This window comes from Mobula hypostoma, chromosome 23 (assembly GCF_963921235.1).
Source record: "Mobula hypostoma chromosome 23, sMobHyp1.1, whole genome shotgun sequence".
NCBI lineage: Eukaryota > Metazoa > Chordata > Chondrichthyes > Myliobatiformes > Myliobatidae > Mobula > Mobula hypostoma.
Genome location: NC_086119.1, coordinates 31,423,033 through 31,435,389, shown reverse-complemented (window position 1 = coordinate 31,435,389; position 12,357 = coordinate 31,423,033). Strand labels below are relative to the sequence as shown.

Sequence of the window (12,357 nt, the reverse complement as noted above, 5' to 3'; positions counted from 1 at the left end):
CACTTGGGGAAAGTAACGAATAATTATACCAAATTCATTTTGAATCCCATGGAGCATGTGGAAACCTTCCAATAACCAGGCGGTTCTTTTCTTTTTTTTCTTTTTTTTCTTTTTCTTTCTTTTTAGGTAGGACTATATGTGGGGGGGGGGAGGGTTAAGGGGAGGGGGGAGGGTAGATTCTTGTTTTCATGTATTCTTTTTGAAAATTAAATAAAAATTACATTACAAAAAAAACATTGTGGCCTTTCAATATCTCCAGTGTCACTGAGAATTCCTAGATCTGTGGCTATGCTTGACCCTATCCCCATTCAAGACATCAGAAGAGGTTTGATATTTTCTATTTCTTTCACTCTTAGGTACGGGAAAGAGATCTGCCCCTAGTTATGCACACTCTCTCAGCAGAATTTACCATCCTCAGGGTCGTAAATGGGGAGACAGTTGCTGCTGACCACTTAGGAATCACCAATGGATTTGTGAAGCCAAAACTAGGTGAGTTAACACACACTGCACTATTGGGACTTGCACGTACTTGCCACAATTATCCCGACCAAGGACTGTGAAGGAATCAATTACTGTGTCAGTGATGAAACAGGGAGAAAAAATGTCCTCAGTGGAAAGAAAAGATGCAAATCAGGAGTGGAGATGTTTTATTAGTTCAACACAGATCTGTAGTTGTGAGATTGCAGTTTTGTGAGTGAAGTTTTCTTTGTGGTCAACTTGCCACTGGTGGGCTCGACCTCTCATTCCAACACCAGATTTGTCACTGGGTCCAGCAACAGAGGACTGATATCCTGGGTTGGGAGGCGTTCTGCTGCAGAGGAGAACAGTGGAATTTAGACGTACAGTTTGAAGCTTCCACAGAGGTGCAGGAGGTGTCTCTGTAGGCAAAATGTGTGGTGGATCAGATGGAGCTCTATAAGACACTGGGTTGATCACACTCAGATTCACATTCATTTATTTATCATATTAAAACATACAGTGAAATGTGTCCTAACACACAAAATGCTGGTCAGTAGGTCGGGCAGCATCCATGGAGTCAATGTTTTGAGCTGAGACCCTTCACCAGGACTGGAAGAAGCCAGGATAAGAAGGTGGGGGAGGGGAAGAAGTATAAGTGACAGGAGATAGGTGATGGGTGAGGTAGGTGGGTGGGGGGAAGGGAAAATGAAGTGAGAAGCTGACACAAAATACGAGTTGTGGCCTCATTGTGAGAGTAGAGAAAGGCATGGACCGACGTGTTGGAATGGGAATGGGGCGTGGAATTAAAATGGTTGACCACCAGAAGATCCTCCCCGATCAGAGGGAGGGAATATGCTTGACAAAGCAGTCCCCCAATCTTTGTCGGGTCTCACCAATCTAGAGGAGGCACCAGAGAGGCTTTCCCAGTGATCATATCTCATCTAGGTAGCCTTCAACCTGACGGCATGAACTGCTGGTAATTTCTCTTTCTACTTTTCAATTCCCTATTCTGATTTCCCTGTTGCCCCTTCTCTTCTCCTCTCCTGCCTATCACCTCCTTCTGGTGCCCCTCCTCCCCTTTCTCCTGTGGTCTACTCTCCTATCAGATTCCAGTCTCTTCAGCCCTTTAGCTTTTCCACCTATCACCTCCCAGCTTCTCACTTCATCCCCTCCCCCCACCCACCTATCATCGTCTTCGTTGGGCTTCACCTATCACCTTCCAGCTTGTACTCCTTCCCCTTCTTCCACCTTCTTGTTTGGCTTCTTCCACCTTCCTCAGCAGTCCTGAACAAGGGAGTCTGCCCGAAGTGTTGACTCTTTCTTCCTCTCCGTAGATGCTGCCTGACCTGCTGAGTTCCTCCAGCATTTTGTGTGTTTTACTCTGCAAGATCTCTTGTGTTAGTGAAACACGTCGTTTGCAGTAACAACCAGCACAACCTGGCGGTGTGATGGGTTCAGCTGAGGTGTGCTGCCACTCATGACGCTGTGTACCACTGTGGTGCGCTCACCAGGAAAACGTCACGCTTTACAACAGGCTTGTCCCAAATGTGTGAAAGAATGAAGAATCCTCCCTAATGTACACACGCATTTGAATGTGGTGAGACACATTGATAATGTGCGCAGTAATGCCAATGCATTGGAGCTTCATAAACAATGGAGACAAAAGCAAGGACATTAATGTTGAATCTGAATAAGTTACTGGTAAGATCACAAATAGTCACCTCATCTCAGGAGGGATGTGAGGTCCCTGGAGGGAGTCCAGAAATGATCTGTTAGAATGGCTGCAGAGATGAGGGATTGTGGGGCAAGGTTAGACTGGAGAAGCTGGGTTTGTTTCACTTGGAGCAAACAACTTGGAAAATAGATTTAATAGAGGGCTGCAAAATCAAGACATGTTTAATAGGATGACTGAATGGAGCTTTTTTTCCATTCGCAGAATAATCAGTAGTATTCAGATTCAAAATGATGGGTTAAAAAGGTGGGGTGAATGCAGGGAGAAAATTCCTTACGCAACAGCGATGATTTGGAGGTGATTAATGGTAAGTGTAGTAGAAACGTTCAGTCAGGGCTTTCTTAAGGAAACTAGACAGAAGTGATTGCAGAGAATAATTTGCAAGGTAATAGCAAAAGCACACGGCAATGGAAGTTACAGGCTAGCTCCTCAACAAGCTAGCAAGAATTCATTGGGCTGAATGTTCTCCTGCTGTGCCTTAACAGTCCTGTGAATATGTTTGCATCCATCAGCACAGCGTGTGATGATCCCAGCCATAATTCATTTCAGGTTCTGCAAATTCTATCTCATTAATAGAATCTTCCTGGAAGGAAGACTTGTCCACTAAGACATCTTTCTCACTGCCACTCCCCAAATCTTCCCACCACTGACTGGCTGCTGGTTAAATTTCTGCACAGTGATATTGGACGTACAGTGTGGTTAGGGAGAGAGGACCTCTTCTGAACCGGTCCAGCAGTCGCTTATTGTGAAAGTGACTGTGATATTCTTTGAGTGTTGCTTGTTAAATATGGGGATCGCAAAATGAAATGTCGTTAAGAGTGGCTGTAATATGTTTCCGTGTACCAGTAGGACCATGCTGAGCAGGCAGTAATCACCATTACTGAAGGGCTTTCAGACACACTGTTTTTGTAATCTGTCACACAGTTCAGAGGCCAGTTATTCATCCACTGTCCAGTCCCAGTAACAAGTTCTGTGTCACCAGCTTGGACCCCGATACATTACCAACTGTAGCCACGCTTCTCATGGATGTCATGTTTTATTCTAATGGGTAAGTTAAAAAGATCACAACAACTTATCTTCATCACATAATCTACTTTTTTTTAAAAAAATGAGCAAATGGAACTAGTTTAAAGGACAACCAAATCACGATTCCTTTTTGACCGTGAAATACTGAGATTGAAAAGGTCACGGTGTCGGGGCCCGAGGCAGCGGACAGGCCGGTTCAGATCGCTGCCCCGCAACGTGGCTCTGCGCTGAACTACACTAAACTTTGGGACTGTCTTTGCGGACTTTAGCTCAGAATGCTATTTGCTTGCAGTTCTTGTTCTGCATGATTTGCTTTTCTCTCTCTCTCTCTCTCTCTCTCTCTGCACAATGGGTGTTCGATGGTATTTATGGGTCCATTTGGGTTTCTTTGTTTTGCGGCTGCCTGTAAGATGAATCTCAAGGTTGCATAATGTGTACATTCTTTGATAATAAATGTACTTTGAACTTGGAACTTAAAATCGATTTTGATTCATAACTGTTGAACCTATTTTCTGGAAAAATATTCACTACAAATGAAATATTCTCTGCTACCTTCATGTAAATTGTCATTCAGTGAAAGCATTTATGGATGAATGTAAGTGTGCTAGAACACAGTAACAAGACCAGATCCATTACACTATCTAATCTCAATCTGTGTTCCTTGTGGTCATAGTGTGAAGGATTCTGCGATAGGCAGTGAAGAAAGTGGTCACATTCGTTTCTTCTCCTTTTCGCTCATTGAGCGTTATATCTCGCTAGTGATGGACGTACAGACACAACAAAGGTAAGAGAACTCCTGTGCTGCATATGATCAGTCTGCAACCAGGGCAGTTTTGGCAAGCCATTTCTGTAAGGAATTAAAAATGATACCGTCTTTTCTCATTGGGGAATGGTCTTAGGTATTAAATATTGCCCTGGAGGTTCCCGAGAAGCATTCCCCTCCAGTGTAATTGCAGGAGAAGATAACTTCCCCTAAAGTTGGCCTACCACTGAGAGCTGTTCCAAGAATTAGGGAGGGACGACTTATCGGCAGCTGGGAGATGCATCAGTCGCTGTCTGCTCAGCCCATTTACCTGAGCACTTGATCCCTCCTGGTATTGATTGCCTCACTTAAGTGGAGGTTTAAGACTCAGCTGACTGCAGGGTGTTGGCTAGCGTGAGTTTCTCTGAGGTGCAAAGTGAGGACTATTTTATGGAGCCCAAAATGTATCTTTTTAATGTGGGATGGGTGGAGAAAAGATCTACTCCAAGCTCCCAGGAGCTGAAGCAAATGGTCAATACTTGACCAACCTGAGATCCCATTCATAGTTCCAATTTCCCCGCCACTATGCAGTTTACACCAATATACTCAGACACATAAACCCAGCCAACCAGAAAACACTCCCTCTGTTGCTGACATCCTCGTGAATGTGAATCATGCTGTTGTCTCTCTTCTCCTGACCCCAAGAACATTCCCCTTCCAAATGGAGAGGCACTAGTCACATCCTACACCTCCAGCAGAGTGAAACACACCCAGCACGTCAGGGAACGAGGACAATCACTAAATATTAACTATTACCAAAGATTTTATATATAATCTCTAAGCCTTTTTAATATTGGTATTGCTATTGGTTTATTATTGTCATATGTACTGTACCAAGATAAAAAAACTATACTATTATTAAAGATACTATTACTTAGAAACCTGAAGATATTTTTATTTAGAATTCACTGTTGAAAATCAACTTACAATAATTTCAACTAAAGCTGATTTATTTCCCAATCTCACCGACGTTTAAGGTTTCCAAACAATCTACTGTTTACAAGTGCGTCTGGTGAACTTTGGAAGATGGTTCGGATAGGTGGGCAGCCTCTAGGATTCGGTACGTAACTAATCTAAAAGTTTCCTTCAGAGATTTCTTCTTGCTCATCTGAATTTATTGCAGGCACGGTGATTGGTAAAACAGAGCAGGTTTTTAAAATCTTGAACAACTTGTGATACACCTCGCTCCCATTGTCTTAACATGATATGGAAACTCTGCCTGTCAAGCGCTGAAGACAGAAAGTTCTGCAAAATACTCAGCTGGTCAAAAAAGAAGAAGAGATTTAACATTTCACAGAGGGCCTTTCACCAGGTTCTGCATCATACCCAATAAGAAGTGAACGACCCAGTCCAATTCCAGGGAAGCCTGAAATCATACATGGGACCCCTCTTTCTGAAAACTGGTGATGGTTTACCATGACTTAAATTCCTCCATACAGTCCATGAGTGATGCAGTTAATTCTCTGACTTTATTTACCCAGTGCCACTTTGCACATGGCTCAGGTGCTAATCCAGGTGTCATCATTTTTGTGATTATATTTTAAAATTGGATCCTGCTCCATGAACAGGACCTGCTGCATCACCTAGCCATTCTTAAAGTTTCCCATATGGACTACTCCAATGGATCTTTCTCCTCCCAATCCAGACTCCCAAAGAGATTTCCTCAACCTTGGGACCAAGCTTGCAACACACCTTTGGGAAATCACATACACTGCTGCAAATAACACTGTTTATCCCTCTAATTATACTGGTGTTTTATATTTGATTAATTAAATAGAATTACTGATTGATGAGGTGCTTTCATTCATCTGCATGAGGAGGTGGTAAGGAACCCACTTCTTGGACACTGAATTATGTCCCTTGCCCTCTTAGAGTAATGTGTTACTTGGCAACCTGTGATTGGCTGCAAAAAGATGTGGAAAGCAGTGGTCTATAGAACCATCTCACCTTGTCCCCTAAATTCTAGAGTGGGAGAAAGAAGAATGCGTAAAAGGGAGAACCCGGAGAATTGGAAGGGGTGAACTCAAACACATTCAAACTTATCATCTTAATAAACAGCTGACTGTGAGCTACGAATACCCATCCCAAATTATTTGGTCAGCTTGTGACAAGATGTTCTGTTCACTTTAGGTACCTTGCTGAAAATTAAACGGAAGTCCTTAATTTGGGATATTTTCATTCTGTGATAAGGACTAGCATTTTGCTGCCCTAAAAAACACAACAGTGACCAATGTTCTTTTTCCAGGCTTGTTAGCTTAACTCTTTTCTCACAGATTTTGCTTTTAGAAAAGGTCACACACCAAGATCCTTAAATTACTTGCTATCTGAGGATATGAGGCTATTTTACTGGAAGCAAATTTTAAACTTGGGTCCAAGGTTCTTTGCTTAATCAATCTTTGTTAATTTTTGAGTCATGTGTGTTCTGGTTTAGATCAGAACCTTCCTTCTGTTTTGTCTCTGAACTGAACTATTCACATAATTGCTTTAAAGTCTTGCAGCACCACTTTTCAATCCAAATTTTTTTTTAATTTATAAAAAGATATAAAATCACGACACAGATCTGCAGAGTTATTTGAAAGTACATTTCATCCTGAAGAATGTGACAAGCTTATCATGATTCCTTTGATGCAGAGTTGGAAGGGCCATGGTAAAAGTCTTGTTATGTACTGTTTTTTTTATAGTTTAGTTTTCTCATAAAACTTCTTGAATTCAGTCTTCTGCCATGCTGAACAAAGTTTTCCAAGGAGTTGATTGTTAGTGTTCTGGAATCTTGGGGCAATGACAAAAATGTTTCTCAGTAAATCTTAATGTTGTTGCTCCCAGGGCGTCAAATAGAGCATGTTTGTGTTATGAATGGAAAAGCTGCGCGAATCAGTCAAATTTGGCTTTTTTTAATAGCTTGTAAACATACCCTAAACCAAGGAAAGATGTTACTAAATATAACATTTAAGGAAGATATATCATTCTGAAGAGACTGTAACCTGGCCCTGAATCAGCATATGATATTCACAATTTTAGATGAAAATCAGAGTATTTCAGATGCTGGAAATCTGAAACACAAATAGAAGTGCTGGAGGTACTCACCGAGTTAGGAGCATTGGTGGAAAGAGAAACTTCCAATGTTTTGGGGGCTACCCTTTGTCGGACCAATTTTAGTTCTTTCGCAATCTCAGCTTAAGAACAAAGTTGTTTAGAACAGCCTCCCTGATTCTTAATTTTAAATTCTAGCTTTGGATAGAAAGGTATGATTATGAAAGAGGAGCGGGTTATTAAATAAGCCAAGTGACATCCTGAAATAAATGGTGAAAGAATGGAAGCTTGCAGGTCTAATGAAATTGAATTAAGTTTATTGTAATGAAGTCAATTCCATAACGCTTACATGTCTCATTTGCTTCTTGCTATTGTATGTTATCTGGGCTAACACATGTCTACAAAACCTAATGCACCTTATTTGGTATGTTCGAAACGGGGTAGCTTGGTGAACTTCATTTGTTGACATGAGGTGCATGGGAGGAAGTGTGGAAAAGAGAGTGTTACTTGGTTGGGGTGGAGATCAGAATGACGGCACATCAGAGGACTATTGGAATAGGAGAGGTAGAGGTAGTGGATTGGGATGGGGATTGGACGAGGGATAGATGAGGTATTGATGGGGATTGTGCCCTTGAAGGGCCTGGAATGAGCAAAAGTGGGTAGTTTATTTACTTGGCAGGTGATCTGATCTGGCACTGCCCTGGTAAGTCCATGAGTGCCCAGAGTTGAGTGCTGCACGGCTAGTATACTCCAAGTTGCCTTGAATTCTTTCAAAAGGAAACTATTTCATCCGGTGGTCTTCATCAGGACTCATGTCCTGATAATTGTTCTTGGCCCCAGATGTCGATTTGGTAGATGCTGCTTGACAGGCTGCGTTCCTCCAGCATTTTGTGTATGTTACTCTGGATTTTCAGCATCTGCAGAATCTCTTGTGTTTATTACTGTTTTATCCAGTGCAGTCTGACATGGAGATTCGGCCAGTGAGTGACTGCGATTGTGGGAGAATTGTAGAGAGATGAAAACAAATCAGAAATGGCTATTACTGCACTTCATTCAGAGAAGTTGATGCAAAAAATTTCTCTGAATACACGTCTTGTATCCTAGACATTGTGCAGATAGGAACAATCCTGTCATATATAGACATTTCGGGCACATTCCAAACATGAGTAGTTTTCCGGTTTCTGCCTTCATGGCTGGCATATTCCATCAACGATCCGCCATTCTTTGAGACAAGGAGTTCCATCTGCCTCTTTCTTCCTGTTTTTCTCTCATACTTCGAAGCTCCAGGATTTATCTTTAAATAAGATCTCCTGTGTTCTGTTGTAGTCTAGATCTTAAGCTTCTCTATTCCTTCCTCAGGGATCATATCTTCAAGATTTTACTTTGTTTATTGTCAAACTTCAGTACACGAGGGTAAAGGAGGATGAAATGCTATGCCGGATCTGATGCAGAATAAAAAATAGAAACAGCAAAAAGAACAAGAGAAAAAAACAAAAAAAAAATGCAAAGATATAAAAACAATCCTATAAAGCACAATGTACAAGTAACTGTTTTGAGTGTGGCTGTAAAATTGGCTTATATACAAAGACTGATTCTATGTACATAACGTGATTAGTCCATGAAAAGCAGTCTCCTGCCACCTCTATTCCTTCTTGAATTGACACATCCTGTTCGATTTCTGGTTATTTATTTAGTACATATGTATGCATGTGTTTTTCAGCTTAAAGCATTGTTCACTGTTTTTCTCATCTATGCTGTTTCAGTTTTCTTGATGGACTACCTAGGTTCGTACGTCCTCCACAGATGAACCTGGTGACTGTAGCGATCCAGGTTTACATACGGGGAGTGGAGAATAGAGGGGATAACGCTACACCCATAAAGCAGACTCAGCACATGCCAATCCTAAAACTGCAGATGACAGAAACCTGAGACAAAAACAGGAAATGCTGGAAGCACTCACAGGTCAGGCAGCATCTGTGGAAAGAGAAACTATATTAACATTATCTTAAAGAAGATAAGAATTGGGGGATCTCATTGTAACCTATCGAATGTTGAAAAGCCTTGATAGAGTAGGTGTGAGGAGGATGTTTCCTATGGTGGGGGAGTCTAAGACCAGAGGACACAGCCTCAGAATAGAGGGATGTCCATTTAGAATGGAGGTGAGGAGGAATTTTAGCCAGAGAGTGGCGAATCTGTGGAATTCGCTGCCATAGGCGGCTGTGGAGGCCATGTCATTAAATACATGTAAGGCAGAGGTTTACAGATTCTTGATTATTCAGGGCATGAAAGGAAATGTGAAGAAAGTGGGAGACTGGGGCTGAGAGGAAAATGGATCAGCTATGCAGAGCTGACTCGATGGACCAAATGTCCTAATTCTGTGCCTATATCTTAAGGGCTAATGGAGTCTTTGGCCTGAAATGTTAGCTATGTTTCTCTCTCCACAGACCTGCTGAGTGTCCACAGCATTCTCTGTTTTTGCTTCAATGGAAAAGGAAAGCTGATCAGGTGGCAGGTGTGGAAGATTGTGAGCAACAATAAGAATGGGCAAGACATGAAAAGTAGAGCCAATCCCAGAGCTTGTATAATGTCCATCCACCCAAAGCGAATCTCCTTTAATGATGCTGTCACTGTGTATTAATCGAAAAGGGCCAGTTGTTATTTGAAGGGATGACAGTGAAGGGTTTTGTTTACAGCGGGATGTTAAACAGATTTAAACTTCTCCCATCAGATGAATGTGGAATCGTGGCTCAGATTGCAGAGCCCCTGGCTGCAGCTGATATCCCTGCATACTACATCAGTACCTTTAAGTTCGATCATGCCCTGGTAAGTTTTGAAATAGGCCGGCTACAAAAGCACAGATCGCAGTGTTATTTTCTGAAAGAGAAATAAGCCTGTCACTTTGCATTACTGTTGCTTATTAAAACTATTTATTCCTCTGTGTCATAGCGTGGGCCCAGTGAGACTCTCACGAACTTGCTTGTTAAATGTGATCCGTGTGAAGCTGAAGTTACCGATCAAGGTCAATCTACTAAAACCGTGGCCATTTCATTAGCGTAAAATGTTGTTTTTCTTTCTGTTTGCATGCACGCTGTCTGCTTCACTGCCCCTGGGTGCCGAGAATGATTTATCAGCAGATTGATTATTGCTAATTGTTTTAGCCTGAGAAAGTGTAACGCTGAAGGAACAGACCTTGCACGTTTTTTGTTATCGTTCGCTTTTTTTCCCCCCTTCCCCCCTTTTTGAGTGCAAACCTGTTGAACTGTGACCCTTGCAAACAGTGCAAGAAATCGTCCACCGTCCACATCCTGCTCCGTTCCACTCTGCAGCCCTGTGCGTGGTGTCCCTGTAGAGTTTCTCCATTAAAAGCCCGTTTGCTCTGCTGACTCTAGTTACCAAAGTTTTCCAGTTGTGTAAGCTGGTTTCTTTTTTTATAGACAGCTGAGTCCTCATTCCTGGCCACATATCTTGGTCTTATTTTTGGCTTTATTTGTCCAGCAACCTTTTCCCAACGCAATTAATCAGTGTTAAAAGAAAACTGCATAATTAAATATAGAAAAACACTCCCTTAATAAAGCTTCAGTACCATCAGTCTAACAGGCTTATTATTTTTGAGTGGAATATGTAAATAATCTAATGCATCATCCCTGTAAGGAAGAATTGATAGTTTCTGTATAACCAAATATATATTGTCATCATTATATTTTTCCCCTGTCACGTTTTCTCCTTCAAAAGGCATGAGTCATACAGAGACCAAACTCTTGGAGCTGGCTGGATACCCCACCAAACACCACTGCGTCAAGAGGGCTTTTGGATAATGTGTGGGCACCACAGTCAGGTCACTGTCAGCCCCCACACCTGTTGGCAGTAGTTAAACTGAATAATCATGCAGATGTCCCCACCTTAACCCAGGAGCAGTGAGGTCAAACGTAGACCATCTTGTTCCAGCTCTTGCTGGAAGCAGTGCCCCAACTGAATGGTCTCACTAATCACTTCGCCTCACAAAATAAGGATTACTGCCTTGAAATTTTAATTACACGGAACTATTTCTTTCAGCATTTTACAGCTGATTATTTTTTTGTCGTTGTTCCACTTAAATGGGTGTTATTCCTAAGTGAAAACTCTGGAGAGGCTGATCTGCTTTTGGGTGGGGAAGCACAGGATGACGCCATTCCCTGTCCAGTACCCATTCAGGGAGCATTGTAGGAGAACTTGGATCATTTTAACTGGCCCAAATGACGCAGCACAGGCTCAACCCTGATCCCGGCATCTGAAATGAGCACCAGGGTTCCTGACGCTGAAAATACGCAAGGTCCACTCCCTTTGGTTAAGGTTGAAATTTTTGGCAGCAAGCCCTTCTCACTCACCCTTGGGCTCCACCAAAACTTCTGGACAAATGTGTTTTAAATTGCTGATTGTGAATTTCTGCTTAGATAAATTAGTAAACCAAAGGTATTTGATATCAGACTGGACTGTCCTCAGGTCAAATTTGGGTAGTGGCTGATTCCCTCATAAAAATATTTGAATTGAGGTGAAAAAATCTTCCCCATTGGCATAGGGCTAAAGCTAAGGCCTAAACTATACAGAAAAGCCTCAGTTTGGTTCCCAGTCAATGGCAAATTCACTCAAGCAGTTGGCACAACAGTTAATTGGCTGCACAGTCAAAAAGAAGAGCGGTTGATCAGAATTAGTGCAGCTGTTTACCATTCAGTGAGCCAGAATGGAGAACCAGGCGGAGTTCAGATTGTGCTTCTGTTGTTAGCGTGCAAGGGACAGGGGGCTTCCAGGTGATGGTCACGTGACTTGGTGGTTGCTCAGCTGGAGCCTCAGAATGAGCTTGGCGTTCAGGTGATCTGTGGAAGTAGTGTGGAAACCTCTCCCACGTCAACCCGCTCAGAGCTCATGTGGCGGTGACACCAGCAATTCAACGCGCAGCTGACCCAATCAGTCTTGAGCAAAGCGTTAATTCTTGCACAGTATCTGCAGATAGGAATTGTTGGATCCTGATGCTTTCGCAGTCCAAAGGTTCTTCGGAAGTCAAGAATGAGTTGTGACACTTTTTTGCATACTATCGGTTTATTGAGTGATAGAAGAGCAAAGAAGAAACATCACGAGAACAAAGGAAAAAAAACAGATTGAAGAGTAGTCGTGGTCTTCTCATATTCAAAGTAGAGATAACAAAATTCCATCGATAACAATTAACCTATAAAATAGCCAAATTCACGGGTGACACCTGCTACTGAAAACTAAAAAGTTCCTAGAGAGATAGAGAAGCAACTGTATCATAATCACTTGAAAATTCACTTAACAA

At 42.1% G+C, this 12,357-nt stretch overlaps 1 protein-coding gene across 1 annotated transcript in view; it reads left to right on the top strand.

Moving 5' to 3' along the window:
* The window catches only part of LOC134336744 (cytosolic arginine sensor for mTORC1 subunit 2), a 195,793-nt gene that overhangs the window by 161,080 nt on the left and 22,356 nt on the right, over positions 1-12,357 (top strand). Inside the window, exons 4-8 of the mRNA XM_063031165.1 lie at positions 357-489; positions 3,116-3,239; positions 3,891-4,001; positions 4,997-5,079; positions 9,778-9,872. Of these exons, the coding sequence (XP_062887235.1) occupies positions 357-489; positions 3,116-3,239; positions 3,891-4,001; positions 4,997-5,079; positions 9,778-9,872 (546 nt within the window). The remainder of the gene's footprint in view (positions 1-356; positions 490-3,115; positions 3,240-3,890; positions 4,002-4,996; positions 5,080-9,777; positions 9,873-12,357) is intronic.